Source organism: Schistocerca piceifrons, chromosome 3 (genome assembly GCF_021461385.2).
Source record: "Schistocerca piceifrons isolate TAMUIC-IGC-003096 chromosome 3, iqSchPice1.1, whole genome shotgun sequence".
NCBI classification, from domain to species: Eukaryota; Metazoa; Arthropoda; class Insecta; order Orthoptera; family Acrididae; genus Schistocerca; species Schistocerca piceifrons.
In genome coordinates this window covers 321,863,318-321,890,725 of record NC_060140.1, presented here as the reverse complement: position 1 = coordinate 321,890,725, position 27,408 = coordinate 321,863,318, and the positions used below count along the sequence as shown (strand labels likewise).

The following is a 27,408-nucleotide window of genomic DNA, read 5'->3' as shown; positions in this document are numbered from 1 at the left end:
CAATTTAAGTAAGAGACTGAATTGACTAGCACATGCTGTTATGATCCTCACTCAGAATACAAGCTGCTCATTAGTGCTGACAATGTACCAATGTAGTATACAGTCACTACTTATATATGGAATAAATTCTACAAAAAATTTAAAATACAGAAAAAGATTATCAGAGTGATAAAAAAATCTAAATGCAAGGGTTCCTGCTGACCCCTTTTTAAAATTCTCAACATATTGCCACTGTCCTGCTTGTATGTATACGAAATACTAATTTTCACAGAAGGGAGCATCTCATAAAAGAAAAAAAATTCTTCAGACACAACTGTGATATACACACATACGAAATTAGGCAGAAGATGAACCTATACATGAACACAGTAAATACAAACTCATGCAAAAGAGAAGTGTACCATACTGGAGCTATATTATATAACCATTTACCTTCTTACCTAAAATGCATACGAACATTAAATGCATTTCAAATAAAGATAAAACAATTCTTTCTTGACCACTGCTTCTAGTCTATGTTTGAATTTATGGAACATCATAATAAGTATAGGCCTAACTCATTTACCAAATTTTACTAAATGTCAGTTCATAATATAGTTTTGCGTTGTGCTTATCATGTCATTACACTTTATAATTGCTATTATCACATGTAGAAGCAATGTAGTACACCGACCTACATTATTATGAATTTGATTATGTCAATAATGTAGTCAAAATGACTATTGTATTGTAAATTAACTAGAATTATCACCATTCTATATCACATGTACAAACAATGTGCAAAAATGGTTCTTGGACAGATAAATAAATTTACCTCAGATCAAGGCATTTCTACCTATCATATGTCACTAGGTCAAAATTAGATGAAAAAAAGGTGGTAGTGATTAATAATTATTTCTCTGAGTTGCAGTGTGATGAGTTGTGATAATTCAGTGACCAGTGCTGTAAACGTGTAATTTTGAACTCTACCCTTATTCAGTGTAAACTCCAGTTATCATCTTACAACTATCTCCATGCAGATGATGTGATGTTGAGGAGAAGACTGAAGTTTCAGAGAAGTGCCTGGAAGAATCAGTGTGGAAAGATATGGGATACTGAACTACTGAGGAAGTAGGATGTGCATTTGGAGTTCTGTAAGGCTGTAGATAAAACAATAATGAATACCAAATCAAGCATTTCTGGTGAAGAGGAATGGACATCTCCAAGAAGTGCAATCATAAAAGATGGACTTATAAATATAAATACGAGGAAGACAACCAGACAGAAACCTTCGGTAACAGAGTAGATACTTCAATTGAATGACAAAAGAAGGAAATACTGTACAAACAAACACAGGAAAAGACTGGAATATAACAATGCAAGTCACTTGGGAATGAAATAAATAGGAAGTGCAGGGAAGCTAAAGCTAAGTGGTTGCAGAGAAAATGTGAACACATCAAAAAATAAGTGCTCATCAGAAGGACAGATTCAGCATATAGAAAAGTCAAAACAACTTTCAGTGAATTTAAAAGTAAAAATGTCAGAATTAAGAGTGTTAGTGCAATTCTAGTGTTACTTGCAGAGCAAAGAGTGCATTGTTGGAAAGAATACGTTGAAGGCCTTTACAAGCAAAAAGACTTGTCTGATGATGACAGAAGAAGAAATGGGAATTGATTTGGAAGACATAGGTGATCCAATAGTAGAGTCAGCATTTAACAGAGCTTTGGAAGACTTGCAGTCAAAAAAGGTGTAAGGTGTAGGTAAAAGTCCTTTGACATTTCTAAAGTCATTAGGGGAAAGTGGCAACAAAATGGTTCTACAAGTTGGTGTGTAGAATCTATGAGACTGGAGACATACCATCAGGCTTTTAGAAAAATATCAACACTTCATTTCAAAGATAGCATGGGCATAAAAGTGCGAGTATTATTTGACAATCAGCTTAACAGTACATGCATTCAAAAATAATATGCAGAAGCTTGGAAAAGAAAACTGAGGATTTGTTAGGTTACAGTCAGTTTGGCTTGAGATACAAAGGCACTTGAGAGGCAATTCAGGCATTGTGCTTGATAATGGAAGGAAGACTTAAGAAAAATCAAGGCTCTCTTTACAGGATTTTCTGCCATAGAAAAGGAATTCAGTAATGTAAAATGATACAAGATGTTCAAAATTCTCAGAAAAAATATGTAAACTGTAGGAAATGATGGGTAATATACAATATGTTTAAGAACCAAGAAGGAGCAATAAGACTGGAAGACCAATAATGAAGTACTTGGATTAAAAATGATGTAAGAAAGGGATGCAGCCTTTCTTCCCTACAATTCAGTCATCACTTTTAAGAAGCAATACTGACCTTAAGACTTATCTTAGAAGAAAGATTAAGGAAAGGCAAGCCTACATTTCTAGCATTTGTAGACTTAGAGAAAGCTTTTGACAATGTTGACTGGAATACTCTCTTTCAAATTCTGAAGGTGGCAGGGGTAAAATACAGGGTGCGAAAGGCTATTTACAATTTGTACAGAAACCAGATGGCAGTTATGAGTCGAGGGACATGAAAGGGAAGCAGTGGTTGGGAAGGGAGTGAGACAGGGTTGTAGCCTCTCCCCGATGTTATACAATCAGTATATTGAGCAAGCAGTAAAGGAAGCAAAAGAAAAATTCGGAGTAGGTATTAAAATCCATGGAGAAGAAATAAAAACTTTGAGGTTCGCCGATGACATTGTAATTCTGTCAGAGACAGCAAAGGACTTGGAAGAGCAGTTGAACGGAATGGACAGTGTCTTGAAAGGAGGATATAAGATGAACATCAACAAAAGCGAAACGAGGATAATGGAATGTAGTCGAATATAGTCGGGTGATGCTGAGGGAATTAGATTAGGAAATGAGGCACTTAAAGTAGTAAAGGAGTTTTGCTATTTGGGGAGCAAAATAACTGATGATGGTCGAAGTAGAGAGGATATAAAATCTAGACTGGCAATGGCAAGGAAAGCGTTTCTGAAGAAGAGAAATTTGTTAACATCGAGTATAGATTTAAGTGTCAGGAAGTCATTTCTGAAAGTATTTGTATGGAGTGTAGCCATGAATGGAAGTGAAACATGGACAATAAATAGTTTGTGTTGCTTAAGGCTTTCCCGATGGACATGTTGTATATATGGTTCTCGGGCGAGATGTCGGATCTCATAGTGAAAAGTCCACAATATTTCGTCAGCGCAACTGGCCGACATCTTCAGGTGCGATGAACACACTGCTAAGGCAGGACCAGGGCTCCCCATTTATGCCAGTTTTAGGCAGGAAGTGCGCATGCGTGGAGGTGCCAAATTCGATGGCCAATAGCGACGATATCAACTGATAGCTGGAAGGACAGTAACGCCACCTACAGGATGAAGAACCAAATACTTCGGCGCACACGCGGAGGCTGCCGCCGCCGCTGCTCTGCGCTGCCATCGGCATCCCCAGCGACCTCTGTCGCAGATGGCAGTGCAGAGCAGCGGCGGCAGCCTCTGCGTGTGCGCCGAAGTATTTGGTTCTTCATCCTGTAGGTGGCATTACTGTCCTTCCAGCTATCAGTTGATATCGTCGCTATTGGCCATCGAATTTGGTGCCTCCACGCATGCGCACTTCCTGCCTAAAACTGGCATAAATGGGGAGCCCTGGTCCTGCCTTAGCAGTGTGTTCGTCACACCTGAAGATGTCGGCCAATTGTGCTGATGAAATATTGTGGAGTTTTCACTATGAGATCCGACGTCTCGCCCGAGAACCATATATACAATAAATAGCTTGGACAAGAAGAGAATAGAAGCTTTCGAAATGTGGTGCTACAGAAGAATGTTGAAGATTAACTGGGTAGATCACGTAACTAATGAGGAGGTATTGAATAGGATTGGGGAGAAGAGAAGTTTGTGGCACAACTTGACTAGAAGAAGGGATCGGTTGGTAGGACATGTCCTGAGGCATCAAGGGATCACAAATTTAGCATTGGAGGGCAGCGTGGAGGGTAAAAATCGTAGAGGGAGACCAAGAGATGAATACACTAAGCAGATTCAGAAGGATGTATGTTGCAGTAGGTACTGGGAGATGAAGGAGCTTGCACAGGATAGATTAGCATGGAGAGCTGCATCAAACCATTCTCAGGACTGAAGACCACAACAACAACAACACAAATAAAAGATAGGTTCAGGAGTGGAATTAAAATTCAGCATGAAATAATATCAATGAAAGATTTCCTGATGATTTTGCTATACTTAATGAAAGTAAGGAAGAATTCCATGACTGAAGAGAAGGAACTGTGTACTGAGCACAGGATATGAATTGAGTGGAAATGGTAGAGAGACAAAAGTGATGTGGAAATGTAACATTAAAATAGAGGACCACAGAGTAAATGAAGTGAAGGAATTCTGCTACTTTGGAAGCAAAATAACACATGATAGATAAAGTCAGGAGAACAGCCTAAGAGTGTACTCCTGGCCAAGGAAGTCTACTGTAGTCTGATTCATGACAGATGGCAGTTTGTCAGGTCAAGCTGTGGATGGGGATTGCATTGTTGCCTGCTGCAAATGACAGTTGTGGTATGTGTATGCACTTGCTTTGCTCTTGAAGAAAGTATGCATCCTACAAGTTTTGTCTCTCAGATTGCTTATGTAGAATTTATTACTTGCCACCACCATCAGCATTGACAACTCACAGCAAATGGAATAAAAATTCACTAAATAACTCCCTACCATCACATTTAATACATGCATTAGCTATGAAATTCACAGCAGAAAGCTCAGAACACTACTGAACTCTCACTAGTTATTGGAGAATGCATGACATAAGTGTGCAGAACAATGACTCCTACTATTGCATCAAGCACTGATATTAATGTGAGAAATAAATGTCTAAGAATGTTTTAAGTGCAACATTTTATAGAAAGGTGTCAGGGATGGTGGGAAAACCAGAAAATGTTTGAGACATGTTACTACAGTGGGATGTTGAAAATTAGCTAGACTGATAGGATAAGAAAAGAGGGTATCTTCTGCAGAATTTGTGAGGAAAGGAAAACATGAAGCACAGTGATAAGAAGGACAGGGTGATACGACATGTGCTAAGATATCAGGGAATAACTTTCCTGGTGCTAGAGGGAGCTGTAGAGGGTATAATCTGTAGGGGAAGACAGAGATTGGATGCTGGGAGGACATTGTGTGCAAATGCTGCTCTGAGCTGAAGAGACTGACACAGGAGAGGAAGTCATGGTGGACTGCATCCAACCAGTCAGAAGAGAGATGCTTTGTGGAGTGCGGATGTTTCTTTTACAGTTTTTGACACATTTTTGTGATCTGTACTATTATATGTGTATCATCTGACAACTATATATAAAATTAAAGCTTCCAGTCTGGATGTTAAAATTCAGATTATTACTGCTATATATTTCACAAGATGAAACATATTGAATAACCTGTGAAAAACTGGTGAAGCTTATTATTTAATTTTTGTGAATCAACTCTGATATATGAGGAACAATGAGAGACATATCTCAAAGTGATACAATATATTTCAATACCTTAATATAGAACTATGGCTGGTGGTGTCAAGTCTGTCTCCTTTTTGATAGAGGAGAGATGGTTAACAAGGTTATTGAATTCAAAATCTTAGCAAAAAACTCCAGTAACTATCCCAAGCAAAAAAGGGGAGTAATCGAGACGTTGGTAGAGCAAGCTAAAATAATACATGAGCCACAGAACTTGGAGGAATAGTTCAGTTATTTAAGAACCAATGTCAAAAGAATCAGTTGCTCTGAAAAAGAGAGAAATAGGGTACTGCAATATTGTATTGTATTGAACTGGGGACCTAGAAACGATGGAGAGGCTTCGTCCCCGCCATAGCCTCAGTGGTACATAACCCCACAACAGGCTACAGCAGTCCACTAACCCCTCCGCTGCCCCACACCGAACCAAGGGTTATTGTACAGTTCGGCCCCCAGTGGACTCACCCGGGAATGTCTCACACCAGACAATTGCAACCCCAATGTTTGCATGGTAGAGTAATTATCGTGTATGCGTACGTGGGGAAAGTGTAACTGAGACAGAATAAGGGGAACCAGCCCACATTTGCTGAGAAAGATGGAAAACTGCCTTAAAAACCATCCACAGACTGGCCTGCACACCGGACCTCAACACTAATCTGCCAGGCGGATTAGTGCCGGAGAGCAGCATGCCTTCCCGCCCAGAAAGCAGTGCGTTAGACCGCATGGCTCACCCGTCAAGTGTACTACAATATAGTAAAAGATCTGTATATTCTGGCAAAAAAGAAACAGCTAAAGGAAAAGTTTTCCTTTGGTTCCTTTGTATCAGCAGAGAACTAAGAAGACTTGATATTGATAGTGTTTAAACTGAAAAGAAATGTAGATGAATATCTGAATATTGCAAAGAACTTATGCCCACCACTTGCCACAGCAGGAGTAAATAAAATTCCTTGCCCATGTAGCCAGGTGTACATAGGAACTACTAAAAGCAGCAGCAACACTTCGCTTAAAAAAAATCTCTTCTAAGCAACATAGATAAATTTCCAGTAATCAATCATGCATTGGGGCCAGACAACCGCAAAAGCTAATTCTCTGATGGTATAGTTTTAAATCTGTACTATGTTAAGATGTACAGAGAGCCCTTAAAAATTCAGAACCATAAAAACAACTTTAATGGAATAGATAAAGGACTGAAATTAGACAAGTTGTCAGCCTTAGTGCTAGAAAAAGCAAACAAAATCAACCCTTCTGCTGTAAAAAAATCCATAAAACACTTTGACATGACTCTGCGATCTTTGGTGGCTTCTGGATGACACCATGGACAAACTGTGATGTTCTCACATATGAACAGTTTGGCAATGATGGCTCACTGAGCATTTTTAACTTTCAAAATTAAATTACTATATCAGTATAGACTTTGAGGATGTCTCCTACAGTAGGAGAGAAAACATTAGGCACAGAAGCATGTCTTGAGCCACAGTCTAATGCCCATAAAACTGAGATCACCAAGGATATGATGGGACCAGATCATCGAGTGGTTTGAGATTATATGCAATAAACTCAAGTCACTAGTCAAAAGCAGTGCCTGAGACATTGTTAACGGAGAAGAAAATAGAAAAATAACTGATCATGGGCAGCTTTGAGAAATGAGTATGTTAGAGACACATGTGTTCTTTGGAGAAAAGCCAGAAAAGCATGTTCAAATATTGTACCAATGAACCTCAGTTGAATTAATGGAAATACAGCTACAAGTATTGAGACTTTTTAACTATACAAGACTGATGTTAGCCAAATTCAATTTTTATATCTTGCACAGCTGGATATCATCTCTGCATAGTCTCATTCATCAAAGTCTTAAAGAATTAAGGACACATCAGACAGGTTAACAGTAACATGTCAAGTTAAATGGAACTCTGGAAGAATATGAACTTCAGTCAACAAATTCAGATCCCTGTGTGTATAAAGACAATCAGAGGAATTGTTCAGTCTTCCTATTTATTATCCTTGTGCCACAGTATCACAACATGCTGATAGAGGAGCCAAAACAAACTGGTGCATCCCATGGACGTATTGGAGTTTTGTGTGGTAGTTGGTTTTCTGTATTTGGAGAGGAACAACACTGCAACAACCCATACTGAACTAGTGGAAGTGTAATACAACAGTGCATCATCATATGACACATTGGTTAGGTGATGCAGATATATGAAAAATTTGTTCTCACATTTCTGAAACTTTTCCTAGAGCTGGATGTAAAGTAAAATATTAGATGTTTTAAGAAAATAGATTATAGATAGTTCCTCAGGTGAGATATAGTTGAGGTATGGAATGTAAAAAGTAGCTCAGTGTAGTTGACTGAGTCTGACCTGAGTGTCACATTCCATATATTCTTCAAACAAATAATAGAGAAAGTAATTAGCAGATTGGAAAATGCAGATAAGAGAATGAATAATGGTAGAAACTGAATAGAGATGGATAATTTTGATAGTAGAGCAGATGAAGTCAACAATTAAGACACAGAACAAAACTTCCTTGAAAGAGACAAAGAGAGAGAGTAACACAACCACAAAAGAATATGTCAAAGAAAAAATCAGCAATAAACATAAGGAAAGAATAATGAAGAAGAAATGACAAACTCACTGGGAAGTGAACGAAGAAAGGAATATGAAATGAAGAAAGGAATATGAGAAAGTGTAGCATGTGGAATAGAAATGAGGCATGAAAACTGATTGTACAGTAGACTTCCATTGCACTTTCTTTTGAAGTGGAGCATAGGACTCTCTTAGATTTGAACCTTATATCTGGATAGTTTAGCAGTTGGTTAATATACATCTTCTAACAGTAATTTTTACTTAATCCACAGGATGCAACTTTTTCAATGAATTGTCAAATATTTGTATTATTAGACTCATCTTTACACAAATCTGAACTTCAGTTCTGCCATTGCGTTACTCTTTTTCCTTTCTTTATTTTCTCTTCACATCCTAATGGAAAAATGTCAAGTGTTTGGTGAATATGCTGTATTCATGTTCTGTAGATAGTATTAATGTTTTACTCTTTTATGCTACTGAAAAAGTTGTAAGCCCTTCAGTTGTTTCTACTTACCATTTATCTATTTTTATAGCCTGCTACCCCACGCTCATTAGTTGGAACACAGAGATTCAGTGCACGTTTCCGTAGTGATCTGCTGTTAGCCACAGGAGGATTAAGATCTACTACTACTACTCCAGCTTATATACCTACTGTGCCTCTCATCAGGGCAGCAAGTACAACAACCACAGAAACATCAGCAGTAAGTTCTGTTGCACATGACCTGCAGCTGTGCATGTTGCTTCGACTTTTCCATGGCTGACTGAATTGCAACTGGCAGCCAGACTCCAGCTTTTAACTTTCAGCTGATAGGCTATGTAACAAAGCATTAATTAATATCTCATTTAAGAGATGCCTAACCAAGAGAGCTTCTTTGATTTCATTAATTTATATAAAATTGCAGCTTATAATTTCACTAGAAATCATTCTGGTGTTAAATTCATTGTTTGAAATTCTATATACATGTTATGTAGAATTTACATCATAATGAAAACCTTAAAGCAGCCTTAAAGAATACAACAAGCTTAAGATCAAAACTATCTATAGTAATACAAGGCTTTTTATAACTTGATGTAATTTTATGTAGTTGCACAATCAGTTAAATGTAAAAAAAAAAATTGCTTCAAACATTATGTAGATAACACAGAAGTGCACCTCATTCTTTGTGTTTGTACAATACACATAAAACAAAAATTTTATAAGTATAAAAAAAATTCTGCTAAAAGCACTAGTAAACATGTGTCAATAGTTAAATTATTTCATTTAAACATGAGCTTTTATTAATATTGTGCCAAACATTCATTACAAAGAAAATTTTGTTTCATTGTTAGATATATGATTTATTGTATGACAGATATCTGGCAAAAAATGATAACTATTCTTTTGTAAATGATTTGCCCAGTGCAGTGTGCAGTAACAGATTACTAATAGCATTCTTTAAGTGTGATTCAAAATGGTTTTGCACTGTGTTTTGTATGAATCATGAGTGGCCCAATAAAGATTCCTTCATTATTCAGGTACTCACTTCAGTTTGCAATTGGTTTCAAACATCCTTCTCCCAACTGCTTAAAGCCAATGCTTACAAAAAAGCTTGTGATGGATTGTGCTTTCTCTGGTCGATTATTATCATAGATATCTACTGTCTGTCACACAGTGATCACAACAGTTAGATATCTGATGGTATTAAGTCTTCTTAGTAGACTTGGTGTTCCAATGTTTCCACTTCATATTTTGATGGTTTTACACTGCACCATAGTGGCAAGCATTATAATACTGAAGAAAATGTCCTTTAAAGTCCTCTTTCTTCCTCTGAACCAGCAAGGGATTTAGTTATTGCAGCTGTAAATCACAATAGTTGACAGTTATGATGATTCCTCTGCTTTTTTGTTAGATATAATTACAGAAATTTGGACATTAGAGATAAAAATCAACACTTTTCCAATTAACAGTTTTCTGCTAAATTTTTTTGCATCTTATATTGTTCACATTTTGTTGTTTACTTTCCTGCTTTCTTTCATGTTCATAATTCTGCCAACAAAAAGGCTGAACCACTGACAAATATGTCAACTAACATAAATTAAAATCGAAATGTTTTGTTATTTTCACTTGTCATGGGTTGATGCTTTGAGATTTGCTGCCGCATGGATTTGATAGGGCACTGGGATGTTTTGAATTGTGGATAGTGCTGTTTGACATTAATTCTCGATTGACTGGCGGTTTTGTAGAACAAAAGAAATCAGAAAATGACAGTTTAAGCTGTTGAAATCAGTCATCAATAATAAAGATTTATTAATGCAGTCTTAACTAAAAAAAGTTTTTCAAGTTAAATATAGATTGCTTCTTTCATTTTTTCAATAAGAAGAATTTTATTCAAGCCTTAGTGAAGTGCTGCGTATGTGAACATGCCCATTTGCACAAGGTGCTTTTCATCTGTATGTGGTTAGTGGTTATGCTTTTGACAAACCTATGTGTAATGTGATTAATTTTTAGTCCACCCCACATTCATCACACTGATTATGTTATACTGAGGTGTATAATTTTACTTGATGGTGCAAAGGTTTTAGTTGCCACTTATTTTTGTTACTTTTGTAGAGGACTTTATTATTACTGTCCTTTGTAAATTAATTAGACAGAACATAGCCCTTTATTCTTTACTTTAAATTTCTTCATTAAAACCACTAATTTTCACCTGAAAAGAGAGTCTGGTATGATACTTTTGAGGCTGAGTTGGTTAGATTAGTCTCTGGTTAAAATACTGAAACACTGGATCTGTATTCTGTAGGAGTCAAGTTCAAATTCCCATTTGGGAGTCTAATCATAGGGTTTTTATTGGTTTATACAAATGCCATAATGATTGCTTCTAATGGCTGTAGCCAGTTTCCTTTCTCATCCTTGCTCATTTGAGCGAGTGATCCATCTTTAATGCTCATGCTGTTGCTAAATGTTGTTAATGTTATGATAAAAACCCAGCTGTTGAAGTAATAATGCTTAATTTTCTTGATCCATGCTCTGTAAGAAGACTCTCACCCTTATTTCTCAGCACTGCATCTACTAGTATGAAGCGAGTATGACATATTTAAGTAGCCCCTTCTCATGTTCATATTCATGTCCCTTTACATTTGATATGAAGTGCAGAACATTTTTGAATCATTCTTGTATATTAAACTCCTGTGCAGCTTATATGTAAAAAAAAAAAAAAAAAAAGAGAAGTTGCATGTTTAGTCTTGTCACTAGTCTCTTCTTTTGCATGACTTGTTAATAACAAACTTTCCTTCTTTTAATGTTAATGACGACATCCTTGTAATCACACTCCCATAGGCTTTATCTGTGTGTCTGTTTGAAATCTGATGTTGTAGTATTTGTACAACAAGCCATATCTGGTCTGCAATCTTAGTTTCAATATATTTAACAAATCTGCTTTTGTTTAGTATCTTATCTGTGTTAGCATGTTGCATGCACATTGTTTTACATTTTCCTTATACTGGTTTCAGTTTTCCAATGTAATTTACTGTCATGAATTTGTGGTCATTAACTACACAAAGGTTTAAGTTTCATATTTAAACTGTAATCAATTCTAACCCCTCAGGTAATATTTGGGATATCATTCACTTGATGTGTGAAAATATATACCTAACAGTTGATTTTTTTTCTGTATCCATTTCTTACTTTAGTGTTTCACAATTTTGATAAAGAATAGGAGACTTAGACATTTAAAGATAATTCTGTATTTCTCCACCTCAGATTTTTATGATAAAATAACTGATGTTCAGTTGTCCATAATACAACATGCCACTATTGATACAATACACATATTTAAGCCAATATTCCACAAAGACATTTTGATTGGCATTTGGAAAGATGAAGCAAACAATTTATGTTTTAGTGGGCTGCTAAACAAGAAATTAATTTTTTAATGTAGATTAGAACAAGGACAACTTTGTCAGATGATGGATGACAAGTATAACAAATTATTTTGCTGGACCTTTTGTCCTGGAAGTAAAGGAGTAGCAATCTGTGTGGAAAAGGCTTCTCTCAGAAAATTAAGCAACTGGGAAAATAAGCCAGGAGTGCTGTTAAACAGTGTAAGAATTTATTTAGAACAGTAACTTTTGACAAAAGACCTTAACAAGAAGCTCTTGCCTGATCAAGTGCAAAAAATGCAGTCTACCACCTTTGGTGACTAAACTAATCTGTGATGCTGTAAAGAGAAACTATTACAGCTGGGATGTGAAGGTTTCATGACAAGTTAGTGCAAGCTCAGGCGTCACATGTAAGGTGAGAAAACTGGACTTTGTCCAAAAGTGTTTTTAATTGACACTTCTGGATGAAGAATAGTTTGCTGTTTATAAAAACTGGAGGGATGCAGAATTGAACAATTTAATTTTTAGTATGCATTGAGAGAACAAAGAACTGTTCAAAGTTTACATTGATGGTGAACTTGAATATAACTAATTTCAGTTTGCAGTGATGAGGGTAATAATAATGATAACAATGATACTAGTGATAAAATTTCACATGTCAAAGTGAATGATGGCCCATTTAGTTTTTCAAATTTTATATTTGTGTGAGTTATGTATTATTGTTTCATAAATCAGTTGTAATTTGCAGTAGTGTAGCCAATAAAGGGGAAAAGTGAGTTTAACACTTTCAGTGCTTTGCAGTAGGCTCAGGTGCATAGATAGATTATATGACATAAAAAATAAAGAAGTCTTATCTTTTCTTATCAGAATCATTGACAAAGATGAACTTAATATAGTGTTTTTAGTAATAACTGTTGAACAGGAACAGAATTGGCCACAGCATCTGAAGAATCTTTTATTATTTTTATCTGAAAATTGACAGCCAAAAATGGGGATATTAATGCTGATGGCTGCATTGATCAATCATTGAGTTGTTCACAATACATCAGTGGAGACAAAAATGCCATTTCATTAATGGCTAAATCTGATGAAATTCTCTGTTTCCTGTGAAAATATTAAATGTGAGATTTACAGATTAAACATGCTTGAAAATATTCTTCAAAATATATCTTCTTCAATAAAATGGCATCTGATGGTATACTGTCTTCAGTTTGCACAAATAAACTTCACTGTTCCCGTTTTTCCTGCACAGACGTTTTCTCAATATAAATCACACATTTTCTCTGTAGTATAATAATGTATAACAAAAACTACAATTTGGTTTGTACAGAATAGGCTGTTCATAATGTTTCTTGTTTCTGAAGGGATCTGGGAAATGGTCGACTAATCGTGGACGAGCAGATACACGCTCTCGCTCTGCTCGTGTGAACCTCTTGTGACGTCGTACTGCTGGAGGCCATTCATAGGATCACTATTTCACTATTGTTCCAGTATTCAGTATGCAAAGTGCAAACTTTGAGTTTTTCTATAAAAAACAAATGTGCAGGCTGGTGAGAGCGTAAGCACAAATGCAACTATTTCCCACAGAAATTTTCTTTTTATAGAAAGCGTAGTCACTCTGAGCTGCTTGGTGCAATTCACCTTTTCTAGCTGCGAGAAATTACATACGACAGAACTAGAGATTCATCTCTAGTGTTTTTGATATCCTGAAGGATGTTGTCCATCAAAGTTTATACAACACTATCTCATTTTATTTTGAAATTGTGTATTTTAACTTCAGGTGACTGAAGGGAAATTAATCATTATCATTTTATCATTTTTTAACAATTATTTCCTCTAACTTTGCTTAACTGTGGTAGCACTGGAAGCAAATTTTTTGGAGATTAACCAAATGTAGTGGAATCTATGTAACTTTCAGTAGTCTTGCTGCTAGCATTTGTTTGGATCTCACAGCCTGCACAGTTGGCATAGTAATGACAAAATTTAATTTTGTATCAGTTTCTTTCTTTTTGTACTGTAGAGCCAGTAGATAGTGGAAATAAGTAGTTTTATTCTTTGTGATTACTGAGCGTGTTTCATCCATGAACATTTTGAAGCATGATTTATTAGGGGAGTTCCACTTGTAATGTTCTTTTTGTAATATATTATCTATTATGTGTTTATATTGTGCTGTAAATATTTTGCACAGGATATATGATCTTCACTGTTGTATATAGTAGCTGTAAAATTGTATTTAAGTGATGTAGTTTACTCAGTCTCCATTTCTGTAGACATCATTTATTCATAATATACATTGGTTCTTTTTTCATTGTGGTCTGTGTCAGTGGAACTGGATGCCTGTAGAAACAAGTAGCAGCATTAAACATCATGACCTAAGAGAGCTGTCCATTCATAATTAAGATAGTGTTTGTATCTCCATGATAACTTGTAAATTCATTGTTCTAACATCATCTCACATTAAAGCACCTGCACTGTTAATTACTGTTTGTTAAAAATCCTTCATCTAGGAGACAGACATGTATGGTGCAAAGAAATAAAGACTATTTTCATTGTAATGAATGTTTGGCATTTGTTTCAAAGCCATTAAAATAATTTTCTTAAATTAAAATTGCATTTCTTTACATAGTCTCTGAATGATTTTTAATTTCAGGAAAGTCCATCTGAAGGTTTGACATTGGACGAGAGTAGTTTGACAATGACTGAGGACAATTTACTTGATGACTCCTTCCCGGACAAAGTAACAGTGGATAATGATGTTAGTTTTCTCTTGGACAACTCTACAGAAATTAATTACTTAGATGAGGAAACAGTGAAATCTCATTCTACAAGTAGTAGTTCAGTTCCACCTACAACAGTGAGCAGCTTATCCCCTGCATCTGATAACAATGATGTAAATGCCCAGGAGACAATGATGACATCAGAAATTACTGACTCTGTTTTCACTACTCTTAACCCCGGGACCATTATACCAAACAGCCCCTCGATACAAACCACAACCAGCATTATTTCTTCCCCCTCTCAGTCATATGGAAAAGAAAGCAGTGAAGTGCCTGTGATGACTGAAACAGTATCAGAGGTACCAGAGATGCAAAGTACCACATTTGGCAGCACATCTACAACTACTCGATTTTCTCCTAGCACTCGGAAGAGAAGATTGCCTTTGAGAAAGGATTTTGCTATCGCACTCTTAAAAATAGTTTCCCGTGTGAATCGCCCTACTGTACCATTCTATGTTACAACTGTCACTTCTAATTTAAATGAAGAATCTACAGTACCATACTCCCCACCTGTTACTTCAGCAGCTGAAATGATTTCAGAGCTCTCTCAACAAGACGTCACTACCTTCTCTCCATATGTCACATCATTGGCAAAAAAGATTACAACAAGAGCTGTAACATATTCTCCGAAGGTTGTTTCTTCTGCCACTGTGGGAACCACACCACATAATTCCACTGCTAAACTAAAAGCCACTTCCATTAATTTGGTGACAGAGAAAATGCCAGAAGTTTTCACTACATCTGACTTGTTTAAATCCACATCTACATTTGCACCACTGTCTTCACCATTACTTAGCCTTTCTTCTGATGCAATAAATTCTACCACAGCAACTCCAACTGCAACTGTAGCAGTTCCCATTACTGAAACTACTTTATCAGAAACTGTCACTGTTGTTTCCAGTACAGAAACTCTCACGTCAACAGTTTCTGAAATAAAGCCTTCTACAAGCACAGAAGCTGTAAACAATCTTGCTACAAATAAGTCTGTAGCTGCCTTTACAGAAAATATTATTGATGAAATACAGACCAGTTATTCCAATAAAATTGTACATACCAGCAACTCGTCTTCTCAGGAAGCAATGAAAATTAGGAATTCTAAAATCAGATTTGTTTCTGTTGACAGACCACCTCTGGAAAGTGACAATCTTGTTACTGAATCGTCACCTGACTTAAGTTCTTCAGTAAAAGAGTCTGTAGTTACGGAGCAATCAACAGCAACTTATTCAAATACTGAAAAAGTTTCAGCATCTTCTACTGTACAAATTCCTGCCTCTTCTAGTACAACAAGTGACAGTGAGTTTGCTTCTGTAGAGATGCTGAAAATGATAAATACATCAACAATGGCTGTTTCAGTTGACAGAGCTCTTCCAAACAATGATACCCTTGATGCAAATCAACCAATCAGTCTCGTACCTTCTGCTTCACCTAACACATCCAGCATTTCCTTGCCAGTGACAGGAGCATCAAAACTCGTTATAGACTCTGTGACACAATCTGTACCATCTTCTACAGAGACTGACTCCTTAGTTAGAACACGCTTCCCAGTGAGAATTACTATTGCACCAAGAGGTACTGCTAGTACTACTACTATACCTCCACTTGTAAAAGGAAAAAGCAATAGTGATCCAGTTGCCCAAAGGAGGATTGTGGATAATGTTAATGACGAGACTCAGCATTTAGCCACTACATCTCATTATCAAACTACAACTACAGTCCGCACTCCTCTTCCCTTTGTTATCTTTGGAATATTCCCTAATAACACTGTGTTCCGCAAATACCCTCATTCTGGAAAGACAGAACAAGTCAGTGAAAATGAGATTGCTAGACATCAAGAGTATTATCCTGAAGAGCAGACATCACAGACCAGTTATACTACCTCAGTAACTGGTGACCCAATAGGAAATGAAATATTATACAGGAATGCAATGAGAAATTCAGTTCAAACAAGTCTGCCTCGTGCTACAGTGAATACAAGGCTGCCTGCAGGAAGAAATCCATCAGAGAATGAAGTAGCATGGGCTCTTGGCACCAGAACAAGCATCCCTATTCCACCAGCACAAAGTGAAATAGACAGCGGGCAGCAGACTGAAATGGTAGATACTGAAACAGCACTTTGTTTATCAAGTCCCTCTTTAGGATCCAGATTATTAGCAGTTCTGTATGGTATCCCGGTTGTGCTTAGGACTCTCTCTCTATCTTTTGTGAAGATGCTTTAAGATGATTTTCTTAATTCTGATCATTCTTCTTTAATTAATTAATTCATTACTTGTAGATTTCTGTGACAGTGGAAAACGTTGTTTTAATGACAACTGTAGACAGGCACATACATGATTCTGTTGTACTTCAGATTGAAGTACAGTATTTTAGGAACATGTATTCATGTACAGAACTGCTAGTAATATCAGTGTCCTATGAAATAAGTTTATTTTTACTGCATGCAATAAGAAATACAGACTTCTACTGTGGTTGTCTTTAAATCTCCAGGTGAATCTACAAGTACATAACTGTATCGAAAAATTTCTGCAATTGTTGCTCTCTGTACATGTTGTAGGTGACTGTCTTGAATAGTAAACAGATCTAACCTTATTTGATAGTATTGGTATATACACTGGATATGCATAAACGGAAATATCACTACTATCACTAGTCCTCTAATTGCAGTTGTAAACCTCTATGAAGAAGTTTGACGTGACTGCTATAACAAATCATCTTTATAAATTAGCTTCCTTCTTGAATCCGATGATTTTTGACATTATTTCTTCATTATGGAGACAATATTTTTTGTAAAAACACAAAACTTTCTGTAGGTGATTTTATCTCAGTCATTACATAACAACCAAGTTATTTTAATTCAGGATTACTTTTTTCGCTGTGTAATAGATCAGACAGTAAAATTTATTTTATTATGTAAAGTTTATAGCCATGTAAAATGCCCCTATACTGAAGTTGTATCACATCTGTTGATGCATACAAAAAATTATTTTTGTGCCTCAGGAAAATTTACCCTGATTAATTACTGATATTTCCTGCTATATTTTTGTCATGATTTCATCATCTATCATCTTTGAGTTTCAAAAACATTGCCCCAAACTGTATACAATTCAGAACTGAAGGGTGTTGATTTCAGTGATGTTAGGGTTCTTATTCAGCCGAAATCTATGCACAGTTTTTTTCTTTTCAATTGTGTTTAACAGTTGTGGTCCTTCGAATGCTGTCCTTTCCGTACATTCAGTATATGATGTTTCAGTCCATGCACCAGTTGTGTGATTTGCATTTTGTAGCCATGAATTAATGCTAGCAAACACAGATGCAAGATAATTTCATGCAATAGTGGTGATGGTATTTGACTTTTCTGAATATAAATGCAGATCAGTGACTCATAAAATGTCATTCTTTACATTACTCCATTTATGTTTCCTTAGAAGAGGTTGTGCCTCTTTTGGAGAGGGCTGATTTTTTGTGACATAAAGTTGAAAGGTATTCTCTAAACATCTAAAAATTCCAGGCAAATTATTGTAATGTTGCACAAACACAATATTAGAACTTCCATCAACTAACTTTTAATTAATTTCCACATAAAGGAAAATACAGCCACATTGAATGATGTAGTAAGTGCAACACATGCACAATGTAACTTATAGGACACCGAGGGCCTGAGGAGCCTGGTTATATGCAGCTTTTTGCACATGGCACAGCATTTGTGCCACTGTGAGGTGGCCTCTGTAAACTGACCATGGAGGCTTGCACTGTTTAATTAAGCACGCTCTGTGTATGGGATTATACCATCGTAAATGTAACTTATAAAGCCTTGGCAGAAAACTGTGTTACTGACCCAAAGTGTCTTTCAGATCTTTGAAGATTGCTCTTAAGATTTTATAGACCTTTATTCAATGATCTAAAAACAAAGATCATGTGACTTACCAAACAAAAGTGCTGGCAGGTCGATAGACACACAAACAAACACAAACATACACACAAAATTCAGGCTTTCGCAACAAACGGTTGCTTCATCAGGAAAGAGGGAAGGAGAGGGAAAGACGAAAGGATGTGGGTTTTAAGGGAGAGGGTAAGGAGTCATTCCAATCCCGGGAGCGGAAAGACTTACCTTAGGGGGAAAAAAGGACAGGTATACACTCGCACACACACACACACATATCCATCCGCACATACCGAATGGATATGTGTGTGTGTGCGAGTGTGTACCTGTCCTTTTTTCCCCCTAAGGTAAGTCTTTCCACTCCCGGGATTGGAATGACTCCTTACCCTCTCCCTTAAAACCCACATCCTTTCGTCTTTCCCTCTCCTTCCCTCTTTTCTGATGAAGCAACCGTTTGTTGCGAAAGCCTGAATTTTGTGTGTATGTTTGTGTTTGTTTGTGTGTCTATCGACCTGCCAGTACTTTCGTTTGGTAAGTCACATCATCTTTGTTTTTAGATATATTTTTCCCACATGGAATGTTTCCCTCTATTATATTTTTATTCAATGATCGCTGTATATAATTAAGGCAGATAAGCGGAAGTAAAAAGGTTAAAGTCTGTGATCCATTCCCATGACCAAACTGTCAGCGTGACTGCAGACAGAGTGCAACCAGGAGAATTTAAGTATCACTATCATTTTTCATATCAGAAATAGTGATGGATGGCGTCACACCTATCATGGCTAACAGTTGTCCTTTTTTACTGAATGCTAAAATGATATTGCTGTAGATGAAGGAAGAATGAAAGAAACATACTGTTCTGAATTGAGAATTAAACAGTAGAGGAACACATCTTAATACACCACATGGTTCTGGAGTCCATTCTTGTGTCTTCAAATGTCAACAGTAAACCTACTTTCAGATTCACATTTGGAAAAGTTATAAATGCAGTAAATAATCTCCCTCTCCTGTTTGTGAAGTACTTCACATTTATTGCCATCACCTGACTATTTTTTTTAAATCACACTTAAATATTTGCAGATAGACATTCACAGCTACACTGCTACAAGAAAAAAATGAAAGAAAAAAAACTGACAGTTGAATGAATAATTTGGTTGTCATGAAGTATGGCAACAGTGCAGTATGTAGGAGCAATATTCTCGCTGTCTAGCTGTAAATTGTTGCTAGCTGCTCGGAAAGAGAATGAATATTATTGGCTGCCTGTGGCTAGTGGAGGGGGATGCACAGAATGGCTGAAAATTGGGCTACCTTCCGTTATGATGCCAACTTTAGTACGTTTAACTTTTAAAGTCCTGTGTGTTATACTGGAATTCATGGCCTGCTCTATATACAAAATGTGGCCATTATTTAAGTAATGACAGATGTGATGTTGTGGCCTAAACTGTTTTAACTCTGTATTCATGTATATTTTGTGCTTCCTTGGGAAAGAATTTGTAACATTTCCTGTACACTACGTTTATTTTTTTGTATCTTTGAATAGAGCCCGTGAAGGTGGTCTGTGACTGAAGGCAGTTGATACTTGGGTTTTAAATAAACAAAGCAGCTGATGATGAAATGCATATTTTATACATTACATGACGGCTGTTAATAGTTACCTTCCAAAAATGTTCAAATAGTTTGAGATGTGTTACAGAACACTCAGAGTGAACTGCAAAGTAATTTTAAGTAAGCATTCTAATCAAAGTCCAGTTTGCACAGTAACTGGTTTTCTCCAAGTACAGAGTCTGAAATGTCTGAAATGTAAACACTGTAAACCAAGCAATGTACCTGTCACAGAATGCAGACGTTAATTGCCGGTATTTGCATTATTGCTGGTATTTGTTTTATGGGCATAAAGGTCATTGTCCAAGGCATAATTTCTCTGCCTACTGTTTAGTCTTTCAGTGTTGGAGACATCATCAGAGGCTTTAATGGCTCAGAAAGCAGATACATTCTCTAACAAGCATAGCAGGCCACACTGTTTTATGTATCCTTGCAATGGTCAGTACATGACATCATCAGATCACTGCCTAAGATCTCAGAGTTGCACTTACATGTATTGTGGGGCTTGTATTGGGGAAGAGTTGACGCTGTTCTGTTTTATTTAGCACTACGGCCCACAATTTGCCTAATTTCAATCATACTTTTCTATTGAAGCTGTTTTTGTGCATTTGAATTTGTATGGCCTCCCTGTACATTCTGGCACAGTAAAGATTACGTCTTACCAAAATCCCGTTGTCAGAGAAACAAATCTGATGGCTCTAAATTAGACAAGTTGTGGGTCATAGTGCTAAATAAAACAAACAGTGCCAACTCTTCCACACTACAAGCTGCTTAACACATGTCAGTGTGACTCTGCAATCTCTAGCAGAGGTCTGCTGACTGCATGTATTGACCATTGCTTGGATACAAATAAACAGTTCAGTCTGCTGAGCCTGTTTGAGACTGTAACTGCTTTCTGAGTCATTAAAGCCTTTGATAATGTCTCCATCATTGGAAGATGAAATGTTAGACAGAGAATTATGCTGAATCATGCCTTGGACCATGGTCTCATGTCCATAAAAGAACTATCAGCAATAATTACCAACTGGTGTGCACTTCACTGACCAAATTACAACTGCCTCAGACCAACCCTGGGCTGGCTTATATATAGGATTATAGATATGGGTGGCATCTATTCTGTTGGACATGTCCAACACTATAGACACCACTTGTGATGAAGCAGCTGAGACATATAAATGAATAATTGGGACGAAAGGAATGGAAAACAAAATGTAACAGAAAGAGATAGGAAGGAAATAATGACTTCCAGGTGAACAGGGCACTGCGGCAACGCAATGAGGAGATTTGAAAATTTGTGCCTGGCTGGGAGTCGAACTGGGTCATTCCACTTTTCTAGCAGTTAAGGCAATTGTATTAAAGAGAAACAGAGCTTCCAGGACTCAAACTGGGAACACTGCTTCAGTAGCAGTTAAGTCAACATTTTTACAGAAGGGGAACTACTAGGTTTGAGTTCTGGTCCAGCACAAATTTTCAACTTTCACCATTGCATTGTTGCAATGCCCTGTGCGCCTAGAAGTCATTATTTCCATCCTGTCTCTTTCTTATCCTGTTTACTTTCCATTCCTTTCACTCTAGTAGTCATTTATATGCATGAGTCTGATATGGTCTTGTCAAGGGTACTCTTGATGAGAAATACCATCTGGTTGGTGATGCCACGGTAGTCGACAGTAATGTTGTACCAACCACTGTGTTTCCATACTGAACGGTGGCACCACTACAATAAGGATCAAAATGTTTTGTGAAAAGATATTTTAAAAAGGATTCAACCAGAAGATTGGTTCAAAAAGCTCAGAATTTCTATCATTTTCTTGTCTCAGACAAGATTATTTGAGGTATAGGTAACATAGTAGATATCTGATGAAATAACACCAATATATGAGTATGTGATGCATTCATTAGGAAAATATTATTGGGTTGACTTTTACTCAGAGGAGAATCTTCTTGACAATACTGTGTCTATTGGAGTTTTCCAGTTGCCATACTCAGTGTTTCACTTGACTTTTATGCTTCTGCTGTTCTCCACTGCTGTGCCAGTGGCTCATCATCTCCCTTTGTCATCACTGACTGTACTTTGTATTAACTATAACTAGTCTCAAATAAACAGGTGCAGCCTGTTGTGAGATTCAGTCATTGGCGCTGTTGGCTTTCACAATGCACCCTCTTTCCCAACTGTAGCAGAATGCATTGTCATTTTGGGTGACGGGGATACACTGGTTCATGAAGGGGATCTTGTCACCACGGAGGCAGCTTGTTAATGTCACACTTCCACTTCAGAAAATGTTTTCATGGAGACATTTGTGTATTTAATTCTTAAACAAAATTATCAAATATTTAAGTGTCACTTTCTAAATAATCTGAATTAAGGTAAATCTGATAGCAAAACAAGATTTACAAATTTTTACAACAGGCTTTTACTAACAATCAAGATTCTTGAACTAAATAATTCATAAATATTCTTCGGGTGAAAAGGGAGGGATAGTTTCTGTGCCCTCCAGCATTTTTTATGACATTCGTGGAAGAACAGCAGATAAACTTGCAGCATGGTACTGGTTCTTTACCATTATATCAAATGGCAAAGTAAAGTCTGATTGAGGGCTAAGACTTCCAGTTATTTAATGTTGATCACCTTATTATTTCAGCACACTCGCCACCCTCTTCCGATCAAACTTCTTTTCTCAAAGTGCTGGAGTCCCTCCTGGAAGTTAAGAGTACAAATACAAGATCTAACTCTCAAAATAAATGTGAGGCTCCTCATTAACAGTGTCTCATATACTGTATTCATATTTACAGTATTTGTGCATTACAAAGTTGTTGCATTATGCAGAAGATCACAAAACATTGATGAGGATGAAGTCCAGAAATGTTCTGTCTTCATTAACGTAAGTCAATTAAATCTATCTGTATGACAAGTTTTCTCTTGCCCATGTGACATCACAGGCATTTTCATGCTGCTCTTGCTGTATGGTGTGCACCATGGGTCCAAGGCCAGAACTGCTGATGACACGGAATAAACCTGACCAGCAGGTACCGCGAATGAGCTACAATGTTTATCATTGTCCTGACTTGCAGATACACATTGTCCATCCATCTCACAATACATACGCATAAATAAAACTTACATCCAAACAGTAGATTACCTAATACATTGTGGAAGTAAACTTTTTATAGTGGCGATCATCACTCATCAGTACAAAAAATGCTTGTGCAATACATCATTTCATGAAAATGATTTGCCATTCTGCAAACTGTAAACAATACAACATCTGGAAGACTGTTCACAGATGATGCTGTTATGTATAACATATTTGCAATAGCAGAAAAATGTAATAAAATGCAGGAAGACTGCAGAGGGTAAGTGCTTAATACAGCACGTGCCAGTTGACCTCAACATATTGTGTGTAAGTAGGTGGAAAGACCCTTTCTTATTTGGTTATGCTATTATCCATAATTAACTGGAAACAAGAACAACTATAAAATATCAGAACGTAATTGTCTGGATCATCACATGTGGAATGACTAAATAAAAGTATTGTAATAAAGTCTGACTGAGACTCTTCAGAAGTGCCCTAAGGAAATGTAATTCACTTACACAAGAGGTGACTTACAAAACCATTATTCAATTGATACCTGAGAATTACCTGTCATTTAGAACAGTACAAGTAGGATTAGTAGAGGACATAGAGAAGATCCAAAGAAGAGCAGTGAATATTATCTCAAGTTAGTTTGGTAAGTGCGAGAGAATATTGTATCAAACTCTAGTGGCAGACACTACTGAAATGCCAACTCCTAAAGTTCCTAGAGCCTATGTTCCAAAGAGAGTTATGAAATGAGATTTCACAGGTTGCATTATATATAATAACTTGATTCTTGCTTCTGGCATTACTGTATTAATACTCTCTCGAACAGTAAAGCGTTTCAAGTGGGTGGCAAAGGGTACTGATCATTCCTGATGATACTTGTGCAATTTTTATGCTTCAAAAACCTTTTACGTTTGTTTTGGTAGCTGACTGTTTGTGTTCTTTTACTGAGAGTCAGTAAGTTACTCTAAAAGCCTGGCATTCTGTAGTCATCCACTGTTAATACATAGTCCTTTCACTGCACAGCCAAAGCTTCTATCCTTGCTCTTGACAATCGTGCAGGACCTACAATTGTCAATTTCATTTTCTTGTGATTGTGGGAATTTATATATTCATTTTTCATCCTCTGTGTACACATTCAACTTTCTCATTTCTTTTGTCTTGTTTGGTAGTTGACTATCATTAAAGTTCTAGGCATTCTGCATCAACAATACAGATCACTATGAAATGTGAGGCAGAGAGTAGTATTTATTGTACCAAGGTTTCATCCCATTCCATTCACAAATGTGGCGAGGGAAGAGTGATTTCTTGCTTGCTTCTCTGATAGCCAATATTTGCTTAATTTTATCTACACAGTCTCTACAGTGTCAGCATGTAGGTAGATAGCAAATATTCATTGTTTCTGCCCTGGAAGACAGTCCTTGATGTTCATATATGTTACACACTACTCAGCAGTCTTAAAGCCTGTGACAATTTGTGCTACCCTTCTTTATATACGCTTGATGTTGCCTGTCATTTTGACTTGATATGGTGACATACAGTTGAGCAATATTAAAATGTATGTATAAGTATTTAGTATGCAATCCTGTTTGTAAATGAACTGCAGTTTCCCAGTATTCTACCAATGAATTTGATGTTGTCATTTGTTTTACCTGCAAATGGGCCAGTGCAGTTGTTCTGTTTTTATCTCTAAACACTGTTACTCCAAAATATTTGTGTGATATGACTGAATTTGTTTATAACATGTTAATACTATAGTCAAAGGATATCACGGTTTTGTGTTTTATGAAATATGCAGCTTTGTATTTCTCTAGATCAGAGCTACTTGAAAGTCTTTGCAATTAGCTGTTATTTTGTCAGGATCTACAATTTTTACTGAACAGAATGTCCTCATTTATTACTTCATTATCTACAAAAAGTCTGAGATTTCAACAAATACTGTACTATCCACTAAGTTATTAATATATATTATGAACAATAATAATCGTAGTTCACTTCCCTGAAACAGAGTAGGTATTACTTCAATGCCTGTAGATGATTCTCAGTCCAGAACACAGAAACATAGGCTTCCACAAGGGGAGCAAGAGGGGGCACTTGCCCCCTCCTGGAATCTGGGTAAAGGCTTTCTACTCATCAAAGAATTCTCTCAAATTTATAGCAGTCATTGTGTGTGACTCTAACAAAATTCAGATTTAATATTGCTGACTGTGACAGAAAATACTACAGTTTTAGCAATCAGTATATGTTGTTAGTTCATGGGAAATTATGCTGCAGTTTCATCACAGTTAAGCTGGGTTTGAACCTGTACAGACCAGTGCTAAAGTAGGGGCTTTGATCTTTTTCTTTCACTCCTTCATTCAGCCTTTACCAAGTTGCAGAAAGCAACTGGTACAACTCCGTGGTATACGGATTATAATGTCAATTTGGAATGCATCAAAAGCATGGTTGCAGTATACATGCCAGTCATTCCTGCACAATTCTCATAAGGACATCCCTCCTTGCACCACAATGGAATCACAACACTTGTCTATGGATAAGGAATACCCATGATTGCTTGCTGGTTTTTTATCCAGGTTTACGTGACAGAGCTATTGTAATACACTCATGAAAACATAGCTATCCCATACTATAGATTTATTCATGTATACTAAATACCAAATATGTCAGTCAGAAAAATAAAATACCATTTCCTGCTCTAGAAAAGGGGGAAAATAATGTGAACTTTCAGGTACCACAGTACCACAAGAAGTCAGAGCTACAAATTGTGCAGTTCAGTTGGCTTGACTGGATAATAATGTGACGAACTGGGAAGACAAGGATTACCTTGGTTTAGTCCTAGGATGTTAAACGTTGATTCTGCCAGCCAAATCGATGGTGAGTTTGGGAGGCTTCACACATTCACATCATTTACTGACACTGGGTGACACTTTATCTACCTGACAAAAAAATGTAGCTTGTAAAATACATTTTGTTTTATGCAACTAACAGTAAAAATTATAAAGTGTGAAAGTAATCCCATAGAGTCATTAATGTGATTAGATGTGAAATTTTATGAGTGAACAAAGTTTTCTAGATTGTATCAAAGTTAAGTAATCCTTTTTTCTCAGTCTATTCCCTGTTTTTCCACATTGAGAAAAATCAGTGTGGCATTTTGTCAGTCATGCTAACTTTTTTCCTATTCCCTGTTTTTAATTTTCCACTTTCAACCCTACATTACAGGAGTGAGAATAAATGTTTTTGTGAATGTTTTCTAGCTTAATTCTGTAACTTGTTGGATACCCTGGGTTTAATCATATGAGGATGGAAGTTCAGATCACTGAACCAAAAAGGTGGTATCCATATTTGTATTCATAACATAAAAGACGTCTTTTCCAAATGCCATTGAAATATGTTTACCATTTAGGTATCAAAGTAATCTACTACATAGATAACTATGGGTCTTTTGCGATTCAATAAGTTTCGTGTATTGCTTGCCACATTTAGTTTTTGGGTCATGTCACATTCTCAAACTCACTGAATCTGTTATATAAAAATTCACAATTTAGTTCCTCTTGGTCAAGTTACTGTGGATGCCCATGCACAGAAATATAATTTGTTTGAGGTGTTCTTGTGATAATGAATCAAAGGTTTTCCAAAACTCTAGAAATACTATTTAGTGTGGTTTCCTCTTTGCCTGAGCTTGTCATGAGTGAAACCTGCAAGCTGGATTTTTTGGAACTCATGCTGAATTCCACGGAGTTTATTTTGTTCCCTGTAAGATTTTTCTGTACTACTGATTTGTGGGAGGAAGTAATATGTTGTTTGACTCCTCTTGAATTGTACCCTCTAGGAATTTTAGCAGTAAACTTCTCTCATGTAGCAACTGAATCCAGAATTGCTTCATGTGTTAATTATGTTTCCTTAGTATTCTTGCAGTGAATCTGTCTTGCATCTGCCTTTCCAAAAACTAGCTTTTTGTAGTCATTTTACTCAAAATCACCAGATATGTAACAATTGTAACTGTTTTCAGTGACTGATTCCAAAACGTCTGATAAAAAATAATGGATCATTATAACAATTTATTTCAAAAATGCTACATATGTTGGGGTTGGTAGTTAACTGATAGCCTCTGTACCAAGAGTCCTCTGTAGATTTTCCTGTAGTTTCCTGGCTT

The 27,408-nt window shown here is 36.6% G+C and overlaps 2 protein-coding genes across 5 annotated transcripts in view; both read left to right on the top strand.

Annotated features, from left to right (window-relative positions):
• The window catches only part of LOC124788137 (mucin-5AC-like), a 329,966-nt gene extending 315,436 nt beyond the window's left edge, over window positions 1–14,530 (top strand). Inside the window, exons 15-16 of the mRNA XM_047255279.1 lie at window positions 8,598–8,765; window positions 13,287–14,530. Coding sequence (XP_047111235.1) covers window positions 8,598–8,765; window positions 13,287–13,361 — 243 coding nt within the window. The 3' untranslated portion in view covers window positions 13,362–14,530. The remainder of the gene's footprint in view (window positions 1–8,597; window positions 8,766–13,286) is intronic.
• Window positions 14,531–14,576: 46 nt separating this feature from the next.
• LOC124788136 (mucin-5AC-like) overlaps window positions 14,577–27,408 on the top strand; it is a 91,610-nt gene continuing 78,778 nt past the window's right edge. For 2 of the 4 annotated variants that reach the window (XM_047255276.1, XM_047255274.1), the window contains exon 1: window positions 14,578–16,792. In XM_047255276.1, coding sequence (XP_047111232.1) covers window positions 14,618–16,792 — 2,175 coding nt within the window. In that variant the 5' untranslated portion in view covers window positions 14,578–14,617. Of the gene's footprint in view, window positions 16,793–27,408 lie in introns of all 4 variants that reach the window. The other 2 variants (XM_047255278.1, XM_047255277.1) reach the window with 2 other exon arrangements.